General features: G+C 45.1%; 2 protein-coding genes across 3 annotated transcripts; both read right to left on the bottom strand.

The window, feature by feature from the left end:
- Nucleotides 1–226: 226 nt before the first annotated feature.
- On the bottom strand, nt 227–13,092 carry klhl18 (kelch-like family member 18). Its single transcript, XM_054743985.2, has 10 exons — nt 12,596–13,092; nt 10,868–10,998; nt 7,843–7,983; nt 7,551–7,749; nt 7,318–7,478; nt 7,077–7,213; nt 6,777–6,999; nt 6,598–6,702; nt 3,637–3,748; nt 227–3,565 (listed from the first exon to the last, which is right to left on the bottom strand). Exons 1-10 carry the CDS (start codon nt 12,722–12,724, stop codon nt 3,179–3,181), a joined length of 1,725 nt encoding a protein of 574 aa, XP_054599960.1. The 5' UTR covers nt 12,725–13,092; the 3' UTR covers nt 227–3,178.
- Nucleotides 13,093–13,325: 233 nt separating this feature from the next.
- puf60a (poly-U binding splicing factor a) lies at nt 13,326–23,570 on the bottom strand. Of its 2 annotated transcripts, none has more exons than XM_015956475.3 (11): nt 23,066–23,570; nt 18,506–18,616; nt 17,437–17,523; nt 17,280–17,330; nt 16,543–16,704; nt 16,341–16,433; nt 16,042–16,255; nt 15,246–15,436; nt 14,651–14,762; nt 14,338–14,573; nt 13,326–14,228 (listed from the first exon to the last, which is right to left on the bottom strand). In XM_015956475.3, the coding sequence occupies exons 2-11, from the start codon at nt 18,596–18,598 to the stop codon at nt 13,929–13,931; spliced, it is 1,539 nt and encodes a 512-aa protein (XP_015811961.3). In that variant the 5' UTR covers nt 18,599–18,616; nt 23,066–23,570; the 3' UTR covers nt 13,326–13,928. The 2 variants fall into 2 exon arrangements, with proteins under 2 accessions (XP_015811961.3, XP_015811960.3); XM_015956474.3 differs by having other exon boundaries at nt 23,190–23,570.
- Nucleotides 23,571–24,020: the final 450 nt, after the last annotated feature.

Below are 24,020 nucleotides of genomic sequence, written 5' to 3'. Positions count from 1 at the left end.
TGTAATGCGTTGTCTTATATTAGCTCTGATCAGGAACCTTGCTGCTGCTTCCTGAATGAGTTGAAGTCTGGACAGAGCAGCTTTGCTAATGCCATAAAGGCAGGAGTTGGAGTAGTCATGCTGGACCATGGATTCTAGGTGACACTGACTCAGAATCGGCTTGAGTTGGGAAATTTGCCAGCTCAGTGGCCTATGGTGTCCGCCCTGGGACTGGGAGATTGGGGTTCAACTCCTGGTCAGGTCATAACAAAGACTTAGAAAACATGAGACCCAATGCCTCCTCCTCTGGGTTACCACGGCCGTGACTGCAGCACACTGCTCCCCACGGGGATGGGTCAGATGCGGAGAACAAAGTTCACACACACACAGGTGTGTGACAACTAGTTGGACTTCACCATAATTTTTAGGTGGTAAAAACAGGACTTAACTGTGCTTTTAACCTGAGCGTCCATTTTTACTCCAAGGTTGGAGTTGAGGTCACATGAGAGGAGAGAGAGGTCGTTAGGTGGCGGGGCTGCTCTAACCTCCGTTTGAGTCGTTGAGATGGAGGACGTTTTCAGCCAGCCACTCTTTGATGTTACAAAGACAATCAAGCAGACTTGATGACTCAGTGGGCTTGAGAGTAAAGTATTTAGCAATCGTCCACTTATAAGTGACACGAAACTGCATGCTGTCTGAAAATGGCTCCTAAGGGCAGAAAATAAAGGGTGAACAGTAACTGTCCAAGGACAGAACCTTGAGGGACCCCCCCCCAGACGGTGTTGTGCCCGAACAATCGTTCAAGAAGTTGTTCTGGTTTTGTGTGAACGTGAACTGAACCTGTTTGCATTTTAAGTGAACATGAACTGAACTTGTTCGCGTTTTGTGTGAACGTGAACTGAACTTGTTCTGGTTTTGCCTGACGAATGTAAAAGTGTTCATTCTGGCATGCGCGAACAGGTTGATGAGCGAGCTCTTTTAACGTTTGCATTCCAGAGCGCCACAGAGCTAAAGCCTAGCTAAAACAGCATGTTAACCATAGATTTTAAAATGCAAAACCCACAAATGTCACCACCATTGGCAGTAGCGGTCGGTGTCTACTCTTTCATGTCTATGCTGTGTGGAGAACGGATGTCATGGTGCATTCATTTTTCCTCGGAAAATGGACAACTGTACATAACATGGACTTAAGATGCACCCTCACAAGTTTTATCTAATAAAATAAAGATGTTTCTACCACAGCTACTAGTGTTATTACAAAGAGTTGCTGTATTGAACCTCGAAGTTGAATAAAAACATTCTCTGACTTTGGGGTGTGTTCCAGTTCATCATTTCTACTCAGAAGTATGTTCCTGATGAAGACCAGGAGGCGGGAGCACATGACACCAGTTTTAGAATCATTGCATTGGCTCCCCGTATGTTTCAGGATCAATTTTAAGGTTCTTCTAATGGTTTTTAAGTGTCTTAACGGTCTTGGGCCTTCTTATCGCTCAGAACTGCTTTTATCATATGAACCCTCGCGGCCTCTGAGCTCCTCTGGCAGGCGTCTACTGGTCATCCCTAAAGTCAGGACACAAACTCACGGCGAGGCGTCCTTCCAGTGTTATGGACCTCGCCTCTGGAACAAGCTGTCAGAGGACCTCAGGGCCGCAGAGAACGTTCATGTTTTTAAGTCAAGACTCAAGACCCCTCTCCTAGGTTAGCTTTTACCTAAATATTTACTACAGTTTTATTTATCGTTTTACATGATTATATTTTATTACTTGCTTTGCATGTTCTATATGATTATATTTTAGCACAGTTTTATTATTTAAATTATTATTTCACTGTCTATATCATTTTCTTTATTACTTATTTTCTAATTTTTGTCATTTATATTTGCTCTTTTATTACATTTTTACTCATTTTAATCCAGTGTTTCCTCTGTAGGGGCCCCCTGCCCCGGGAGCGGTGGTCGACTGCAGCTTCCTGGGTGCTCTATAGGTGGGGGTCTATGCTCCCCCTCCAATGAGCGCCCTGACTTAGTGTGGAAGACCTGATGCTGTCGGGACAGATGGCTCCTCTGATGGCGTTTCCTTGCGTTACCATACTTGGCTCATCTGGACTCAGCCTAATATTATTTTTACTTGTGTGTGTGTGTGTCTGTGTGTGTGTGCATATGTTTGTTAATGTTTTTAACCTGTTATGGGAATCTGGGGTCATTTTGTAAAGCACTTTGAATCACACTTTGTTTGAAAAGCGCTTTAGAAATAAAATTTGATTGATTGAGTTAACGGTGTAATTGAAGGCCTGAGGAACTACAGCTAAGGCCAAACTACCATTACCATTGTCCAACTTGCTTTTTTCGCTTAGACTGATGACTAACACAGCAGCCTGGGACGAATAGCCCTTACTTTGGTGGATACTAATGGGGACCCTTAAACAAACAAACAAACAAACAAACCGTCACACTGACTCGGGTAACCAGTCCCAAAGTTCAGCTTTGTCCCGTTGAATGGGAACGTCTTAACTGTGGGTTAGGCTAAGCCACTGCCACATCGTGACCAGTTGCACGTCTCTCAGAACACACCAAAGACCAGACCTGCAGCAAAACTGCTTTGTAACTAACAACTGGTAAGGGTTTGCATCAGAACCTGAGCGGTTCTAGGTTGGGTCAGGTTCTGCACCAACACTCACTGTGAACACGATTGGAGGGAGACAAAAGCTCAGCCACATTTCAGAATAAAGTCTTTTATATTAAATCTTGACATGACATCACACTGAAAAACCATTTAGGAAATGCTGTCCAGGTTTGTATGTAAACGCCGGCTCTGCTTCTGGCTCCACTCCTCAGGAGAGGGTGTCTCTCCGCCACCTTGTAGATAACATGGACTGAGCAGGCTCAAACAGACCAGGACTAGGATGGCCTGTAGAGGGTGCTGCTGGACCTCAAGAAAACCTCAGACATGATGTAATTTCCTGTCTGGGCCATCTGGAGCTCCTACCATCAGGTAGCTGATCAATCACAAATTAACATAAATTAATCACACATGTGCTACAAGCAGGCTAGCGCTACACTTTGTTCCCAGAATGCCGTGTGGGCCTGGCGTCACTGTGCAGGTGTGAGCCTGGCCTTCGTACCACAAAGCTCAGCAGACACCACCCGAGGCCCCGCCCCTGCCACCTGTAAAGTGTCGGTCCTGTTCGGTGGTTGGTGCATTTATACAGGCTGCAGGGGGATGCAGCCGACACCTACCCCCCCTTCGTGGCTCACCATGGGGGCCATGAAGGTCCAGCGGTTGGTGTCCGGGTTGAACATCTCCACAGAGCTGAGGTTGGACTGTCCATCGTAGCCACCCACTGCGTACAGGCGACCTGCTGTAGATACCAATGACACTCGGCTGCGCCGTGTGTTCATGGCCACCAGGAGGCTCCACTGCGCCGAAGCTGAGCTGAACACCTCCACACCACTCAGGAAGCCCGAGCCATCATACCCACCTGCCACGTACATGTGGCTGCCACGTGTTGCTGCGCCATGACGGCAACGTTTGTTCAACATGGCCACTGCTGGGTGCCAGCGGTCTGTGTGGTGGTTGTAGTACTCCACCTGCAAGGAAGGCAGCATCAGACAAAGGTACACAAAACTAGACAAGCTTGCTCTGATTGGTTCAAACTGACCGTGTTGAAGATCTGCAGACCATCATGGCCACCTGACACAAAGATCCGCCCATCAAACACCGTCACACCAACGGCGCTACGGCTCACGCTCATCTCTGTTACCACCGTCCACCTGCGGAGCCGCACAGGTGCGTTGGTAAAGTGTGTTTAAATTTGCGTTACATCTGCAGAAACTAGAACATTCCTGGAGAATCTTTAACAGGTTCTCCAGCTGCAGCACCATCTCTAACTGAAAAAGTAGCAGAAGCTTGGACAGTTTCAGCCAATCAGAGAGCTTGGATTGTCCTGCCTTGTGGGTGCAAACACAAATAAAACGCTCCTACAGCCACAGTCTTTGTAATCCAGTATAGGGCTGAAGGGAGTCACTGAATGATTTGATTCATTGATTTGATTCAGCTTGGTGAAGTGATCACACTACTGGAGGAAAACTGAGAACCAGCAAGGACACAAACCTTCATAAAAGGCAGAAACGGTCCAAAGTTTGGCATCAAGAGTTAAACTACCAGCAGTTTGACTATTGCTAATGCTAGCATGCTCATGGTGAAGATGGGTTCAAATGGACAAGCTGAAGGCTTATGAAGAGCTAAAAAAACCTGGGAAATAATAACCAAACCTTAATTAACCCTCCCACTGTCTTTATGGGTGACCCCGCGAGGAAAGCTGACCATTGAGCAGGATTGATGGTTTATCCCTTGAAGTCCACATGGCAGGGGTGAGGTGGTGATCACTCCTCACCCCTGCCACATGGAACCAAGGGATAAACCATCAGCCTTGCTCAGTGGTCAACTTTCCTTGCGGGGTAAAGGTTTAAGCCAACGTTTGTTCTTAGCAGCTGCAGAATGCTACCAGATGCCATCAACAGGGAGCCTAAGGCTCCTCCCTCTCCGGTTGGCTCACGGGTCCCTGAACGGGGCAAAGAGCTGTTTTCTAACCCGCTTTGCCTCAGACCCTGAATCACACACACGCCATACTTCTGTTTGAAAACCAGTGATGGGTGTTTCCACCACGCCGTCACATACTTTGAGATTTATCAGCTTGTAAAAGTTTGTTCTTAGCATGACTACAAATCAGACATCGGCACGTCGCATATATGACATCACCATAGAGTCTTCTACCCCCTAGCGTAGCTGCTACTCACCACAGGACCAGATTTATGGTTCTTTCCTCCTGAAAGAAGGGTTTGAAGTTCGCTAAACTTACAGCCCTTTTCGCTGTGCTGCTGTCTGCTTCTGGACTTATTTTCACACAAATCCTAAAATAACTTTTGCTCCCGTTTGAAAATCAGTTCGTTCTCTAAACGTGTGAAACCCATGGAACAAAACAAACGGGAGTAGAAAACAGCGTTGCATGCAGGCGTGTGTGTGCGTATGTGTGTATGTCAGTATGTGTGTGTGTATGTAGGCAGTTACTGGGGTGGGAGGGATCTTTCTAAAAACTTCAAGAAAACCAGCAGCCACTTCAGGGGTGAGATGACGCTTCCTTACAGTTCTCAGAGGGTTCCAGCTGGATAAAACTGGTGATGCTAAAGAACACACAGTAGTGGTCAGAGACAGCCAAGTCAACAACAGAGGACACACTGGTGGACAGGCCATGGGTGATGATCAAGTCCAGGATGTGTCCTCTGTTGTGAGTCGGCTGCATGACATGTTGACTAAAATCCATGTAATTCAGAATATTTAAAAACTCCTTTGAAGAAGGATCAGAGGGATTGTCTATATGTAGATTAAAATCACCGGCTAAAATGATCCTTTCAAAGGAGTTGTGAAGGATTGACAAAAACTGAAAATTCTTGAATAAAAATGGCACTCTGCTTAGGAGGCTGATAAACGGTGACACATAAAATCTGAGGAGAGCTAAAAACTGCTGCTGTATATTCAAAAGTGGTAAAATGATCAAATAAAACAGGTTTGGCAGAAAGTATTGATGAACTAATAAAAGCAGTACTGCCTCCCCTTTTGCTACTCCTCTGGCGGAGAGGCCTCTGTGAGAACAACAGGGGCATCTGAACTCAGCCACGTTTCTGTTAAACGCAGACAGTGAAGATTACGATCTAAAATCAGGTCATTTATTAAAAACGTTTTGCTCAGCAGAGAACGAACATTTACAAGAAATTAATAGTACCTGGTGACGAAGTGACTGCATTAACTGAAGGTGGGACTTTTGGTAACTGTTTTAGATTACTGGGGTTGCTTTTGTTGGGTTTATGATTGTTTGTCAGCTCTCTGCTGATAATAACAGGTATGAATGAGGTACGGCAAGGTCCAAGTCCGATATGTGATTTACTGTTAAAATCAGGGCTGGGTTGGTAGGAGCAGATGGGGCCAGTGGAGTATACCGGGGGGGCAGGCCAGGCTCATTGTTAGAGTATGGGTCTCCTGTCCTGTCCTCTTCGATCGGTAAGTTAGTTTCAGTAAGTCCTTTGTGGCGCACTCAGTCAACACAGTAAATAATGCCTGGGGCACGCCGGCGGTGATCTTGAGAAGTCAAGGGCTCACACAGGAAGCGCCGCGCAGCTGAGCGCTTCTCGGAAAGTCGCGCGATAGTCACATCACGCGGGACTTCAGAATGGGAATTGGTAAGTGACTCTATAGTTTATACGTGATCACACTTGCCGTCGTGTTTTGTGAGACTACTCCATTAACGGTGAGTAAGTATGCTGTTTATTAAAGTATTTTAAGATCAACAGTACTTAAAAGTATTTTAAGATCAATAGTACTTTAAAGTTGTCAAAACTGTGGCTGGGTTTGTGCCGTGAAGCCAGCCACTATTAGAGACCGGCCTTTATTTATCCCGCTGACCGCAAGGCCGGCTAATGTAGGAGACCCGGCCAGTAATGGAATACAGGCCAATATTAGAGGATTTACGGTATGTATGTGTGTGTGTGCGCGTATTTGTTTGTGTGTGTGTGTGTGTGTGTGTGTGTGTGTGTGTGTGTGTGTGTGTGTGTGTGTGTGAACTCACCTGTCGGTTTCGGGAGAGTAACATTCCACTGAGTTCAGAGATGACTTCCCATCATAACCACCACACACATAGATGTGCCCGTCAATCACAACGGTTCCCATGGCGCTAAGAATGACATCACAGTCTCAGCGTCACAATCATCTGATTGATCCCAGCATCAATGCTTAATCGGCACTGACCTGCGCCGGCTGTTCATACTCGACACCTGAACCCAGGTGTCTGTCTCTGGGTTGTACACCTCCACTGTACTGAGCCGCGATTGGCCGTCGTATCCGCCAAGAGCATACAGCAGCCCGTTGACAACAGCCACGCCCACTCTGCTGCGAGCTGTCCTCATTGGCTGACATCGCTCCCAGAAGTTGCCCACTGGATCAAAGACCTCGGCCACATTTAAAGAGTCACCTACAGCACAGCAAGATCCAGATGAGATCCACCTGATGAGGTAAGTTCTTTTATCTGAAGCGACAGGTGAGCTCTACCTGAGCTGTTCAGTCCACCCACTGCATAGATGAATCCTGACACAGATGTGCAGCACCTCTGTCTGGTCCTGAAGGTGGGCAGGTGAGGGCGCCTCTCTGGGACCAGGTGGAAATCCTTGGCTTCATCCACCAGATCTCTGAGAGCAGTCATCAGAACCCATCAGAACCATAGACTGGGTGCAGACTAGTCAACCAGTTTGAGTCTGGAGTGAAAATGAGCAACAGGTGTGTTCAGCCTCACCTGCATTTATGGCAGCAGCGAATCAGGTGCTCCTGCTGAACGCGGTCGGACAGGAACTGAGGCTGACACAGAGGAAGTCTGATCTTTGACAGGAGCTCGGGCAGCAGGAGCTTCCTCTGGTCCGGGTCATGATGAACCCAGGCCAACATGGCCTCAAACACCTGCAGAGGTATGACACCATCAACACACCTGCTCAACGGGGTCTCATGAGGTGGCCTGAGCTGGCGACTCACCTGTTCCTCTGCCTTCACATTGAGCTCATCACAGGCCACCAGCTCCAGGACCTCCTCCGTCCTCAGACCCAAGAACTCCTCGGATAAGGAGACGTCTACAAAGTGCTGGTGGAGGAAGGTGTTGGCGGAGTCGTACAATGTCGTGCACATCATCGCCTCGGCAAACTGCCGCACGCCCAGACAGTTTTTGGGATGTAACCTGACACCACACAGCAGAAAGCACAGCTGATGGTTGAAATGAGACCAGCTGGAACTGGTCTGTGAGAGGGACTGGGAGTGTGCTGGTGCTCACCTGTCTTGCAGGAAGGAGCAGCAGGCATCTTTAACGTTCTGGAGCTGCAGGAAGCTGGAGGCAATCAGGAGAGCCTGAACATTCTGTTGGTCGATGGCCACATGACCGCTGTAGGCAAAGTTGATGAGCGCTTCCAGTGCGCTGCACCACAAGAGAACATGGTTACTGGTTCCACACAGGTCCATACTGGGCAACTAGGTAGGTAGAGGGTGTAATAGTACTGCTCTGGGTTAACAGGTACATCACAGGTATATTAGTATTAGGAAAGAAAGAAAGCAAACGATCTTCTATGTAAGATAAAAGCTACGAGGCGCTTGTATGTGGGGACCTCGGGCCTCAGGTTGGAACCACCGGTCCAGCCAGATGTTGTCGTTTCAAAATACGGTAAGAGCAGATTAAAGATTAAAGAGGCTCATGAGTGGAACAATTGGTTGAAATTGTCCTTTAATATTTGGAAACCTGAAACTGAAGCCAGTCTTTTATCTTTGTCTGAATTTCCACAATAGAATGACACTAAAAGTACCAGTAATACCTTTTACATCAATTTATACTTATTTTCACACAATTTCCCACTAATATCAACATACCATTGAAAAATAAATCCAAACTTTGATCATTTGTCCTTTTTTTCTTCTTAATTTTAAAAACTAACAAAAACAAATTGGTGGTTTTTATCTCCTACTGCCGACATTTAGGGAGGAGAAAACAACAACCACAGACTTTGATCTCTGACAAAGGTTAGATTTAAACTTAATGTTCTGACGCTTCTCTCAGAATAAATAATCAAGGCTTAAAATAGATTATTTGAACTGTTTGGCTATAAAACAACCATGTCTGTGTTAGAACCTCATTACCAGTCTGATTAGCAGCTTTAACCCTAACCCTAAGCCCCGCCTCCTAGCTTGATTGACAGCAGCTTTTTTTGCCTCACAATCAGTTTATAAAAGACGAAATTGGAGACAGTCAAAAATGCGGGACGGAGTCTCAATTATCAGCACCTGTGAAAAATAATGTAAATTCAGGGCCGTCCCTCAGAAAGCAGGAACCCTGGCCAGCCTAACGGCAGCTTATCAGCCAATCAGGAGGCTTGGAGCCGAGCCTGGGAAGGTGAGCAGGATCAAACCATTGATGAGACAGGGGGATTTGCTGTACTTTTGTTTTTAAAAGATAATATTGTGACCTATTGTATGGTTTTTAGATATTACTTGTGTGTTTAAAAATCACCACAAACAGTAAAAATAAAAAGATAATTAAAGGTCCGCTGCCTGCCTGCCTGCCTGCCTGCCCCCTCCCTCTCTCTCTCTCTCTCTCTCTCTCTCTCTCTCTCTCTCTCTCTCTCTCTCTCTCTCTCTCTCTCTCTCTCTCTCTCTCTCTCTCTCTCTCTCTCTCTCTCTCTCTCTCTCTCTCTCTCTCTCTCTCTCTCTCTCTCTCTCTCTCTCTCTCTCTCTCTCTCTCTCTCTCTCTCTCTCTCTCTCTCTCTCAGTTGCTGTGCGAGCGAGCGGAGCTTGCGATGTGACAACCCGCTCAATTAACTTCATTCACGGCCCAAATCCAACAGAACCGGTCGGGCTGATTCGGTTCGGTCTCAGGTTACAACTCTAGCGCTCAGCCCTGCAGTACCACATTAAGGCGGAACCACTTGGTAAATGTGGAGGAGACTCACTCTGACAGATTTGGATACTGCACTGGTGGCACTGTTAAAAACAAAACTACAATCCACTCTAATCGATTATGGCGTACTCTTCTACGATGCAGAATCGTTTATGTCCACATCCCGATGAATCGATTATTTGATTATTTTCCTCAGCTCTAGTGATAGAACGTAAATAGACAGTTCAACGATCTCCAAGCTTTGGTAGATTTTCATCACTTTATAATCCTTAACGATCTTATATTGTCAGATCTCACGGCCCCAGTAAGAAGCATACTTTCCAGGAGTGATGCTGAAAAACTAGTTCATGCATTATTACATCAAGACTGGATTACTGTAATCCATTACTCTCAGGAAGTCCACAGAATGTAGTTAAAAGTCTTCAGCTTGTCCAAAATGCTGCAGCTAGAGTTCTGATGAGAATTAAAAGAGAGATCATATCTCTCCTGTCTTAGCTTCCCTACATTGGCTACCTGTTAAATTCAGAATAGATTTTAAGATCCTCCTTCTCACATATAAAGCTCTCAATAATCAAGCTCCATCATACATCAGTGATCTGATTGTTCCATACGTTCCTAACTAAACACTTCGCTCTCAGACTGCAGGTCTACTGGTGGTTCCCAGTATGTCTAAAAATAGACTAGGCTTAAAACATTTTTATTTGATAGGGCCTATGGTTAAAATCTGATGTCAGCCCAGATCTGGACAAGTGGGGGAGTAGAGGGAGGTGGAGTGTACAGTCGGTAAAGACGACTCTCCCTTGCCCTGCCTCCATTATGCCTCCATCTAAAAGGCTAGGTTATCCAGAGTTATCTCTGTAGTTATGCTGCTATAGGCTTAGACTGCTGGAGGATACACTGACCACTTTCCACGCTCTACTGCTTTCTTCTACAATCTGCTCTTTAACTGTATTATTTCCTGCAATTTCAGCTGTTAACTTTATTTTTTCTCTAAGTGTTTCCCCCCCCAGAAGAAGCTACAATGATGTTTTGCTGAGCTGTGGTGGCCTCATGGAGGGGGCCATCGGCTAGCACACTGCTGCTAATCACTTAAACATTCTCTCTCTCTTGATAATAACATTTTACTCTCTTTGACATGGTAAATGGTCTGTATTTAATACAGTGCATTCTAGAGTCCTGGAACCCCCAAGGCACTTCACAACAAGGTCAGTCATTCACCCATTGATACACCCATTCACATTCTGGTGTGGATGAGCGACAACCCGCCTTGCCTGCTGACCACCACCAGCAGGCAAGGCGGGTTAAGTGTCTTGCCCAAGAACACAATGATGGCGACAACTGAGCGAGGCTTGAACCAGCAACCTTCAGATTACGGGGCGATCGTCGCCCCAATGGAATGTGTTAGTATGGTTACCTGGGATCCATGCCTTGCATCAGGATCTCATCCTGTTTGCACTCCACCATGTCATTGGTGAACATGGCATGGAAGTACGGGATGGAGGCAGCCAGGACAATCCGGTGAGCGCTGAACTTATGATCGCCGACCTGCAGAGAGAGGACACCCACAGTTACCTCCAGGCCAGAGCTGGGTGGCAGAATCATAGCAGCCGCTCCAGCGTGGCGGCAGACAGCTGCTCAGTGTTTGAGTGTGAGGTCCTCATACATTCTGGCAGCAGAGGACTGAGTGTATGAGGACCACACAGCAGTATCAGTGAGAGAACAGGGAACAAAATGGAGAGAGAGAGAGAGAGAGAGAGAGAGAGAGAGAGAGAGAGAGAGAGAGAGAGAGAGAGAGAGATTGATATGACGGTGGGACTCCTCGCTGGCTGGTGCTTAAGCGGAGAACCTCTCACACCAGTGGTGTTCTGGTGCTAAAGACGTGAGTTTGTGATGAGTGGAGGACCCAGGGAAGGGTGGCGGTTCGGTGAGGCCAACATCCGGATGGTCCAGTGGTTGGTTTCGGTGTGAAATACGTTATTGGTGGAGATTTTTAAACAAATGCGAGAGAACCACACTTTTTGATCTCCATAATTAATTAACAGCTATGCTATGTTTGAAGGTTAAGAGACACGAGAAAATGTTTAATTTGTAGTAGCAGCTTTGATAGTTGGTTACTTTCATATTTTGTCCAGGCATGGGTGGAGACGTATTTCATCCACACTTCCTGTTCGGAAAACGCTTCTGAAAGAGGCGTGGCCTGGCGGACCGAGAGAGGCACTGATAGACTGCCACACTAATGATTACACATGTGTACTGCACCATTGGCATACATGGGCGACGGTGGAACAGGAGTTAAGTGCTCGCCCCGTAATCGGAGGGTTGCAGGTTCGAGCCCCGCTCAGTCTGTCGCTGTGTCCTTGGGCAAAACACTTAACCCAGTTGCCTGCTGGTGGTGGTCGGAGGAACCGGTGGCACCAGTGCTCGGCAGCCTCGCCTCTGTCAGTGCGCCCCAGGGCAGCTGTGGCTACATTGTAGCTCATCCCCACCAGTGTGTGAATGGGTTAATGACTGATTGTGTTGTAAAGTGCCTTGGGGGGTTCCAGGACTCTAGAAGGTGCTATATCAAATACAGGCCATTTACCATTTTACAAGCTGGTTAAGTTCAGCGTTTAAAACTGATAAGGGTCTGAAATGTTAGTGATAATCATCGACATATAAATATAATAATTCAGACAAAAGAAATCAGGATTCTGTTGTTTATTTTAGAAAACCCCTGCTAGGAGGTTCTGGTGGGTCCATAAACAATACTGAGCCTCCTGAGGACTTGTGGGTTCTTCTCCAGCTGGACCACCAGAACCTTCACTGGCAAAGCGCTTTAGAGTCCGCTGACTCAAGGCGCTGCGACTGAAAGTCACTTATCGTTTAACGAGTTGGGTCAAATTAACACTTCCGGTTTCAGTCCACCTGTGCTGCAGATAATTGATCATAACAGTAGGTGTTGTCTGAGCGTGCTGCCGACCACAAATTGACCTTTCACCTTCATAACCCCTAAGTATTAATATCGGTCTAAAACATTCGCATATGAGCGTCTTCCGGCCGGTCACAGGTCACGCATTTAACGTCATACCACCGATGTTAGCCTGTTAGCAACTTGTTAGCAAGCTGTTGGGTCGCGGACCGAGTCCACGCCGTCAGTGTTTACCTTAATCGTGACGTCACAAAGCTTTCCCTGACGTCGGATCTCCTCCATGACGACATAACCTCGCGCGGGCAGGTCGTGCACGGAGAAATGAACCAAATCTTCGAGCTCTTCGCAAAATCCGTCTCCCATCGTGGGCAGGAACTCAACCCTTCACAATAAAACAACTTCCGCTTCTGTAGTGATCTCCAAAATAAAGTTGATTTCAAACTGATATGAACGTCCGACCGGAAGTGTCTAACGTTCTGATCCAAGCGGATTTAAATGTTTTACAGAACCTGATTTGGAACTGCAATTTAAAGCCATTTAAAACATTTATTCTTGAAACAGATGACTTTACCAGACCAGCTTTGGCCGGGGTTTGGACTGGTTCTGTTCTGGGTTGGTGAACTGGGAAAACCCAATCAGACCAGAACCTGAAGTCTGACTTGGATCAGGTCAGAAACTGAAGCTGGAACTGAAGGTTTCCCAGGAAATCACGAACTTCCCATTAGCTCAGAAACGTGTCAATCAATTGCTGGAATGACGAGTTAACTCTCAAACATGAAGAAAGTTTCCATGGAAACAGGACCACTGAGAATCAGAGGAACACTGCGTATGGATCTAAACGGTTGAGGGAACCAGTCTGCTGGAACTCTGTAGCTGTCCCCGGATCAGGAGCGTTCTGAATCAAATAACCCAAACCCTATTGGGACATCAGAACTCCACAACCAACAAATGGTCTTGGGTCGGATCAGCGGGTCCTTGGGTCATTTTATTAGAAAATGTTTCAAAACAATCTGCAGCAGCATCCCATGAGTAAAAACAGCTGAAAAATCTTTATTTACATTTCACCTGAAACAGCCAAGCCGCACCAGAATGCACCTGTCCTGATGATCCACTTATTTCTAGTTCTGGTTTGGGTTCTGCTTTGAATTTGCTGCCAGAAAGAAATCCTGCTTGACTGCCGAGTGGTTAGGAACGTTCCTGTGGTTAGGGTGGACCCGCTCAAACCTTCTGCATCCTGCTCACCATTTTACACAAGTCAGACCTGAATTAGCTCCAGACCTGGTCCTGGGCTCCAGGAGGACGTCCCATCTGGATCAGCTGTGACATGAAACCACCATGTTCTGTTTGGACCCAGCTTCTGGGTGGACCTGGTGAGTTCAGCAGAAAGTCATGTGACGGTTCAGGAGGTGTCAGGGGCCAGTGCTGTGAGAAGAATGATGAGCAGGGCAGAAGTGATGGTAAAACGTGAAAGACAACCTGAAGAAGGTGTTTCCATGGAAACAAGACCAATAAAAACCAACCCAGTAAGAAAGAGGCCACTACGTTAAGGTGAAAGTTCATGGTGGCTCTACGCTGACAGGTCACTGCTGTCGAAGCGCTCCTGATCGTAGACCTCCGCCACCACCTTGCGTCCTCCGAACCAGCGGTTGTTGAGTGCCTGGATGGCTCGGTTCATCTCTGCCACCTCAGAGAATTCAACAAAGATCTTCACCACGATTTCAGCATCCTCCTCCTCACCCTGGCGCTCCTGGTAGATGATGACTCGCTTCACCTGCCCAAACTTTCCACACTCCTCCATCACCTCCCCCTCCAAGTCATCGTCGATATCTTCTGGCCCGACCATGTTCCTCAGAACCATGACAATGGACTGGAAAGGACAACAGGTTCAAAGGTCAGGGACCAATGATGCAGCTGACGTTTAACAGCAAAATTAGACTAAACAGCAGGAGGCTGATTCTGGTCCAGGCGCCGCCCACCTCCTGCTTCCGCAGCAGTTTCCTCATCACCATGTGTCGGGCGCTGTTGCCACTAATGCTCACATGCTCCTGCTCACTCAGGGGCTCCATGGCTTCATCTTGCTGCACCTCCTCCTCACGCTCCTCCTCTGTCTTTTTCTGCTCAGAACTGACTGATGTCTTTGCATATGGGGGAGTTGCCAGAACTGGGTTCACCAGCCCCACATGGGGTAGACTTGGACGAATGGGGGTAACACCTGAAATCAAAAAAAGAGCAGTGGATTAGGTAGGTGGAGGCAACAAGATAGGGGCAGAGCTAAAAAGCTATGTATACCTGTTATGACACCTGGGGCCTGGGCGGCCATGACGGCCTGAGGAAGTCCAAGCTGCTGAGAGAGGAGTGCTGGTCCTGCAAGAGCTCCAAGTACAGATGCTCCAACTGCCTCCTGAACACACCACCAAACAGGAAGTTACAGCCAGAAACGCTTCAGCGGTAGTACTAAAGTGGTACTATAGACGTTACTGCTGCTGGTACTACAGAAGTACCATAGATGTTACTGCAGCGGTATGTTTGTAAATATCACTTTTATTTAGCATCGATGGAACAAAGATTTTCGGTCGAAATTGACCCAAAAGAGCATTTTTGGTTCTCCGTTGAAAGATGTAAATGACAACATGGACACAGCCGAAGCAGGCCGTCGGGTGAACCCCATTCTTGTTCGCTCGGACCTCTTAGCTACTTGCTCTTTGCTTCATAAAAACATTCATACTCATTTCAAACGTTTTAGTGATGCTGTTTAATTACAATCGTTGTTTTAACTTGCATCTTGTACGTTTTGAGCATAACGAGAAATTAGTGAAGCGGCTCTCACTGATCGTGTTCCAGAACTCGCACCGACGGGACCTACAGCTGGAGATTTACTACATACCTGAGTAGTGATCTTTGCACTAGCAGCAGCAGCTGCCACAGCCGCGGCGGCAGGAAGTCCTCCTGGGGTCATTGGTGTGAGGAGGGGGACAGGTGGTGTCACAGCTTTCCCCACCCGCAGGTACTGACCCCCAAGATCAAACAGGTTCATGGAAGCCACGGCGTCTTGAGCTGACTGAGGTTTATCGTACTCTGGAGAGACCAGGATGACAAATCTGCCATTAGGTGAGGTGAAAGCCCAGGAGACGCCCCCCTGTGGCATTTTCACATCTGGCCCAGTCCGGTCCAGTCCTGGTTGGGTCGGCCCACCTTGTGAGGCCCGGTTCTGTTCCCAACATGATGTCTGTGGTGTCCTCCTTAAGCAGTGTTGCTTTTGGATAGTCTGACACAACCCGACACACAGCTTCCTGCTGAACAGCAGTGCCTGTCCTCGCGCTGCTGCAGCAGGTCCGCGCTGCGGTCAGGGAAGAGGTTTACTCTACGGCATCCGGACTGATAACGAGTCACTCATGCAGGAAGCTGCCGCTGGCTGACTCTACCAGCCAATCAGAGGCTCCTACTAGTAGGTGGGTGTGAACGCCAGCCGGCCGGTCAATCGGTAGAGGGTGTGTTGGGTCAGCTCTGCACCCAGCTGACCGCCAGGATGCAGGTACAAGGAAACTGTTCGGCAAATGCACAGATTACCCAGATGTGAACACAATCAACCTACCAGGGCTGGACTGGGCCGAGCCAGGCGTGGATGTGCCATCATTACACCCAAGACACTACCAGCACATTAGGACATGAACTAATCTCACCGATGAAGCCGTAACCTTTGTGGCGTCCGGTGGTCGGCTCACGGGACAACATACATGACTTGATCCTTCCAAAAGCCTCAAAGACACTCTTGATGTCCTCGTCAGACAGGTCTGCATGCACTGAGGCCACGTAGATCCTGTTGAAGGCACGCGCTTCTTCTGCCAGTTGCTCAATGATTGGTTGAGCCTGGCCAATGTTACTGGGCCTCCCAACCTGCAAGAGGACACTCGCTGTACTCACCGGCTCTGGTTTTAACTAGAAGGATCCAGTTCAAACTGGACACAGGGTTGGGGACTACCTTGATGTTCCTTCCTCCAAGGATGACAGAGTTCATCTGTTCCAGGGCCAGCTGAGCTGCCTCGGGGACTTCGTACTCTACAAAGGCAAACCCCTGTTGAGATCAGGAGTTGTAGTTAGCAAACTAAAGACCATACTGCTTTTAGCTGTGTGTGTGTGTGTGAGTGAGTGAGTGTGTGTGTGTGTGAGTGAGTGAGACCGACCTTGTGCTTCATGGTGACAGAGTCCCAGGACATGTCGATACTTTTGATTGGTCCAAAGGGGATGAAGGCCTGTCTGATGGTGTCCTCGCCCAGCTCGTAGTAGATGGAGCCAACGTAAACTCGACACATAATGGCCAGAGCTCTTTGCCTCTGAGCTGCAACCTGAAGCACGCACACCCAAACGAGAAGAGCTGATGGGTGACAGCTTATTGGCTGCTAGGCGCAGCGTCACTGCTTCAGATCGTTTCCAAAACTTCTCAGCTTCCCTCATCCAACAGACATTTGACACACTTGAGTGAGACACGTTAGACACGACTAACAGAGGCTTCTTCTGGAAGCACAAGTATTGTGTGGTGGACGAAGCCCTCTGCAGCACGTGTCTTCTGATTCAAGGCCTGAGATGATGTGCTGTACCTTCCTAGTCTACTCCCTAGGACTCATACTCCCTTTGCCTCAGAAGTAGATGAGACAGATGGAGACGCTGGTACCTTGAGGTTGTATGAACTCACTGTTAGAAACCTCTAGATGGGAGGGGACACACTCACTGAAGACAGGTCATGTTTTGTACAACTGAGTTCCTCCTCACGGTGCAATCATACTTAAACAATTACTGGATCCAGGACCTTTTATCCTCAATGTTTTAATAAGTCTCAAATAAAACCCCACAACAGTCCCAAAAACAGAATATTTGGTTATCCACCAGGTTCACATAGAAGGACTGCGAGGAGGAGACTCACCGACTGCAGAGGAGAGAGAGCGTCTCCTAAACCCATCGCCAAAGGTGCCATCTGAAACAGATCAGATCCAGCTGGATCAGACGGGGAACCGTGAATGGTTGAGAAGGTTTGTACTGGGTCACATGACGCCACCTGCAGGACTGTTCTGTTGTCTTACCTGCAGACTGGCGAGTTGTTGTTGCTGCACCAGAGTCTGTTTCACCAGCACACTCTTGATGCTCTGCTCCATTGCATACTTCTTTGCCTAAAGAAAGGAAACAACCAATCACAGCTTGCTTTTTTTGGATGGGGCAAACGCTGTCTGACGTCTCTCCATTTATGTTTGCTGTAGATGAATTCTTTCATCTTTCTAATCTATTCAGCAGAGTAAAAAGGTGCCTGAGCCACCGAGTGTCTCACTTAACCGCATGAAGGGTTGTTATCTTCATCATACACTGAAAAAAATGATTCTTGGAATCGCCCTAACCCTAAATAAAATAAAACCAACTAAACATATTAGTTAAAGACTGAAATTTAAAAAATGAACAAATTCCAATGCCTGTTTTATTTACTAAACCAACAGAGCCCAGTTGTACTGATTAGAGTTCAGCACTACGTCACACTTTAATAAGATCCTCTAAAATGTGACTAAATATCTTAGTTAAAGACAGAAGTAAAGAAAATGAGTTAATTCTACCTATTTGATCTAACTAACCAACAGAACCCAATTCAGCACTGCCAAATTACCAAATGTATTTAACTGTACCTGTTGGCCAGAGTATCTGGTTACAGAACCGAGCTGTTCTGGCCTTCTAGCACCGGGCTGCCAGTGTCATGCATTTGACCCTCTTAACACACTCTCACCTCACACTTCCAGTACGCTTACGGAGGCAAAGCGGTACACACACACCTGGCCCAGATCGAGCCAACCCTAGTGCCTAATAGTCCCCAGTCCCCTCTGTGGGCGAGGACAGACACCAGACTCCTGTCTGGACCAGGATTAAACCTGATGGCTTTAACACAAACATTCTTTACTGAACCGGATGATGGAGACCAGCTGTTCTCTACAAAAGCTTTTAGGACCATGAAGATGTTGGTCACATTTCTTTCTTTGAAGTCCTCTTTTTCCTTCGGAATGTTCCAAAAGCAGTATTTACCCTGAACCTATGGACCCTGCTTGAGTTTCTGACTGGACTGCCCATTCACTCTAAAGTGCTACTGAGTAACTGAAGGGAAATGCTCGAGACCTTCTGCAGTGCGTCCTGCTGGTTGGGCGTGAGTGGTGGAAGGCCCAGCTTGGTGGTGGTTGTAGCTGTGGGGGTGGTCTGTCCGTTCTCCATGATGAGAGCCAGCACTCCCTGTGGATGATTCAAACATACCTTCACAGATTCTGAAAAATTAATCAATCAGAGGTCAATCACCTTTTTTTAATCCGTATCCTAATCAGAAGATAATCCACCATCATTCCGATAAACCAAAGCCACCAAAAGAAGCTACTCGTAAGAACCCTCAATTCAGTCAAATGATTAGGAGATATTAATATAAAATAAATGTGCCTCCTACTCCCAACCCAAGTTTCAGATCTGAAGAAGTTCCATGGATGAGAGGAGAAATGTCTTCATGGAAAACAAGAAAAGTGCAGTTGCTTTCAAATAAACCCTCAAGATCATCACGCCCTGGTTGATCTCATAATTAATAAACCAGGTAACGGATCAATCAGTGCCTGATGTTACAATGTTTTCTTTAACCAGGTCAAATCTGGCCAACTTTTCCAACAGCATGGTTTGGTATTGTCCTCCAACTTTCCCTCCACTTTTCAGTGCCAGTGTCCTGGTTGTTCCCAGCACGCTGACCCGGTCCAAAATCACAACTGTCAGCCACTGATTGGCCAGGGGGCGGAGTCACTGCCTATCTGCTGATATGTTAGAATACCAGGAGTGATAAGATCAAGAATTGATCTATGGCTGGTTTCCCCACCGTTAGCCAACATAGTTACAGACGTTTTTATCTCTAATGCGCCTCTAACTGATCATAGCCTAATTTCTCTTAAATTAACTCCAGAGATAAACACTAAAAAAATGTTTTTTGGAAATTTAACTCTGATCTTTTAAAAGACAGTGAATTTTGCGACTTGATTAATAATCTAATGTTAGAAATTAGATTTGATGTCACAATAGGAATTTATTGCAATAGATGGGAATATTTCAAATTTAAAGTAAAGCAATCTGCAATAACTTTTGGAATTAAGAGAAGTAAATCCTTGAGAGAAAAAAAATTAAATTAATACATAAACTTGATGAATACTGTATGAAAACTCCAATGTTAAACGCAGACAGAGCCACTTATATAAACCTTAAATCCAAGTTGGATGAGCTGAGTTCTCGGAAAGCTAGAGGTGCTTTTATTAGATCAAGAGCGAAACGGCTTGAGGAAGGTGAACGCAATACCGCATACTTCTGTGGACTTGAAAAAAGACGACAGGAGAGGAATTTAATTAATTCACTCATCATCATCGATGTAGAATGCAGGGATATCAAAATTATTGCTGAAGAAGTTTATACATTTTATAAAGACCTCTATTCATCATCTGGTGGCAATGAATCAAACCTATTGGATAATATTACACATCCCATCCCAAAAATCAGTCAGGAAATTAAAATGATATGTGATGCAGAGATTGAGATATTTGAAGTAGAGGCAGCAGTCAAACAACTTTCCGCTGGGAAATCCCCAGGTCAAGATGGTCTGACATCTGACTTTTATAAACATTTTTGGAATAATATAAAAGATCTTCTCTTTTTTGCATTACAAGAATGTATCCAAACTAAATATTTGATGCCGACTATGAAACTAGGACTCATCTCTTTGATTCCGAAGAACGGCAAAGATAAAAAAAATTAATCTAAGAACAATTACGCTCCTTAATGTGGACTACAAAATACTCGCTCATGTTGTGGCTAATAGGTTCAAAGAAGGTATTTTACAAATAATCAGCGATTCCCAATCTGGGTTTATCAGGGGTCGCTCCATACATAACAACATTAGGTTGGTCCTAGATTTGTTAGATTTTTGGATTTCTGCAAAGCCTTTGACCGAGTCGACCATTCCTTCATGTTAGACACGTTACACCATTTTGGCTTTGGAACCAAGTTGTGTGAAATTGTTCAGACCTTATACAGGGATATTAATAGTACTGTACTTTTGCCATCTGGAACCTGCAAATGTTTCAACATTGAAAGAGGCATCCGACAGGGGTGTCCAGCCTCCCCTCTTCTTTTTATCATGGTCGTGGAAATTCTCAGCATTACGATTAAGAATAGTCAGAGAAATTAGATGTTTTTGATAATTCTTTAGCTATAATTCAACTGGCAGACGATACTACGCTCTTCCTTAAAAATAAGGAACAGATCCCAGTTGCTTTACAAGTAGTTAATTGTTTTTCAGAAGCCTCGGACCTTTATTTAAACATAGATAAATGTGAATTAATGGCCATTCATGATCATCCTCAAACAACTCTGCATGGCATACCTGTTAAAGATCAAGTCAAATATTTGGGGATTACAATCTCAAAAAACTAAGAAACGAGAGTAAAATGTAATTTTGAGAGCTTAATTAAAAAGAGTAAAAGTATTTATGGCTACAAAGAGATCTCTCAATTTTTGGTAGATTACTTCTATCCAAGATGGAAGGAGTCAAGAATTATCTATCCAGCTTATTCTCTAAGAATTCCTCAAAATATTATTAAAGAAATTAACCAAAACAATTTTAACTTCATATGGAAAAACAGACATCATTATATAAGAAGGAATGACATCATCAAATCAATAGAGGAAGGGGGTCTCAATCGATTTCGATATAATGAATGGTGCACTTAAGTTAAAATGGCTACAAAATTTTAGAAATCAGATAAATACTTTGTGGTTTAATCTTCCTGCTAAAATTTTCTCCAGTGTAGGCGGAATCCAATTGCTTCTTCAATGTGACTTTGAATTATCCAAACTCCCTATTAAATTATCCACATTTCACGAGCAAGTTCTACAATACTGAAAATTAATGTATAAACATAACTTCACACCGCACAACAAGCCAATATGGAACAACCGTTATATCCTGATTAAAAGGAAATCTTTTTTTTAATGATTGGCATCTCCATGGAGTATGGTCCATTTTGCATTTGATGGACCAGAATGGAGAATTTCTTAATTTTACGGTTTTCAATCACAAATTTAACCTAACTTGTTCTTCTAAGCAATATGCCGAGGTAATAAAGGCAATCCCACCTGCTAAATATGCTAATTTGAAAGGCACTTTGTTGTACTCTCACCTTATTCCAAAAATGCCTCCTTTAACAATTAAGAACTGTTCTTTTATGGACAGGAACTGCAATAATAAAATCCTTAGATGTTGGCTCACTGACGCCCTCTTTCCCTTACCTCTTAGAAGACGGGAATTAGTACGTCAATTTAGTAATTCTGATGTTTAAAACATTAGATGCAACTATCTCAAATTCCCAATCCCTCCTAAAGCCAAGGAAGTTCATTTTAAAACTATAAACAGTATTCATCCTTGCAAAGATTTCTTGCAGTCTAAATTTAATATTGGAGAGAACGATTGTGCCTTTTGCACTTCTAATATAGAAACTGAGATACATTTATTTTTCACATGCATCTTTACCAAAGTTTTCTGGGATAGTTTTCACTCGTAGTTAATGCATAATAATTTCATTATACACTTCTTATCCTTTTCTGACATCAAGTATGGTATTAGTTTGGAAAATAAAATGCAGCAATTCACTGTCAATAATTTCATTATTTTCGCCAAATTCTTTATACACAAATGTAAATTTGGCAATGTCAAACCGATCTTTATTGTTTTTTTTAAAGAACTTGCATCCTTTATGGACTCTCTTACATTATGTAGTTCCAAGAAAGCCATTTGGCTCTATAACAATTTGGTGAATGTTTCCTTTACCCCTAATAATGTTGTTTGATGTAATTTTTTTGTTTGTTTGTTATGATTTCTGCAGGTTGATATTGAGCTGGGTTAATATTATTGTTTCTGTTTGTACACCTGCTTTTTTTTGTCATGCTCAGAATTCAACTGTAAATATTGATTCTTATGTAAGCCTGTAAGCTTCATTGGTTAAATAAAACTTATTAAAAAATAGAATACCAGGAGTTTATTTATTTTGAGACCAACTCAGTGACTGCACTGTGTCGAAAATGTTTGTAAAACTAAGTCTGAGCGAAGGAGCAGCAGTAGAAAAGTGTCCTCAGCCTAAAGATACATGGTGGTCGAATTTGTTGATGTAGATGAAGAATAGGATGTGTCTCAGGACCGAATCGGTACACCTTAGAGCAGGGCTCCAGGGTCGGTGTCCAGCACGTTTTAGTGCTTTCTCTGCTCCAGCACACCTGTGCAGCAGCTTATCGGGCTGTGCAGAAGCCTGTTAATCACCTGCTGACTGAAATCAGCTGTGCTGAAGCAGGGTTATAACTAAAACGTGCAGGACACCGGCCCTTAGAGAAGAGGGGAGAACCGTCCGAGTAGAAGCCTGATCTAGTCATGATGATTAGCTGCGTAGCTGTCACCTCTTTTTAGCCATGTGAGCTTAAACTGGACCCTGTCTGCAAAATGCGTCCAGAACCAGACAGATCATCAAGTAATAGATCAGACAACCAGCGGCTGGCGTCACCAATGCACCTGAGCGGGTTTCTGATGTCAGACCCGATCAACCACTAAATCAGTCTTGCTTCTGATCAGGTCTTTCCATCCTAGCAGTTAGCTGTCATCGATCAGATACATACGTGACGTAATCGATCAGACTGATTGGGCCTCTCATCATAAGGAGGGGGGTCCTTTCTCGTAGTTTGAACAGAGGCTGTTAGCAACTTCCAGGCCTGTTAGCATTAGCTTAGAGCCGGTCCGTACCGCTGAAACAGCCGCCGCCATTTAGCTCCGCCTCGGATCCTCTCCCCGGAGTCGCAGCGCTTTCCCCGGATCTCTGAACAAGTCTGCGCCCGCTCTGCGGCTCCTACCTGTCCAGCTCAGGTGTGAACTTAGACATTAAAGGAATGAGCAGGCGACTGATTTGCGCCATTTCTATGCAGACGTCCTACGTCAGCACGTCCGCCATATTGGGGAGTGAGAGGTCTCCATGGAGACCGAAACTAAAGGCTTAATCATATTTCCTGTAGATTATTATTCACTTGACTTTTGTTAAAATGCAATTTCAGTATTAAAAACTTCCGATCAAATTATCCCGGTTCCATCAACAAGTCCTTTTATATTGGAAACTTTTATACAATCATAATTTCACTCCACACAACACGCCAATTTGGAACAATAGATATATTACAATTAAAAATAAGTCATTATATAAGAAAGACTGGATGGACAAAGGCATTTGGTCCCTAATTCATTTAACTGATAAAGATGGGCGTGTGATGACCCATGAACATTTCTGTTATAAATATAATATCACAGTTGATCAGAATTCATTCGCTTCCATAATAAGAGCCATCCCTATTCCTACATTAAATCTAATTCAAGAAATTATTTCGAACTCTCATTCAGTCTCCCCTACTCTTCTTCATCTAGTAGCTGGGAACTTTGACTTCAATAGTGTTAAAATTCCTAATAAAACAATTAGAAAAATGCTTGATGATATTTCACACCCTTCACTGCCTTTCAGAAATTCCATTAAACAAATTTTCTCCATAGATATTATATACTCGTTACGTTCTAAATACCTCAAATTTC

This window comes from Nothobranchius furzeri, chromosome 11 (genome assembly GCF_043380555.1).
Source record: "Nothobranchius furzeri strain GRZ-AD chromosome 11, NfurGRZ-RIMD1, whole genome shotgun sequence".
Lineage (NCBI taxonomy): Eukaryota > Metazoa > Chordata > Actinopteri > Cyprinodontiformes > Nothobranchiidae > Nothobranchius > Nothobranchius furzeri.
This window is presented reverse-complemented; position numbering and strand designations above follow the sequence as displayed.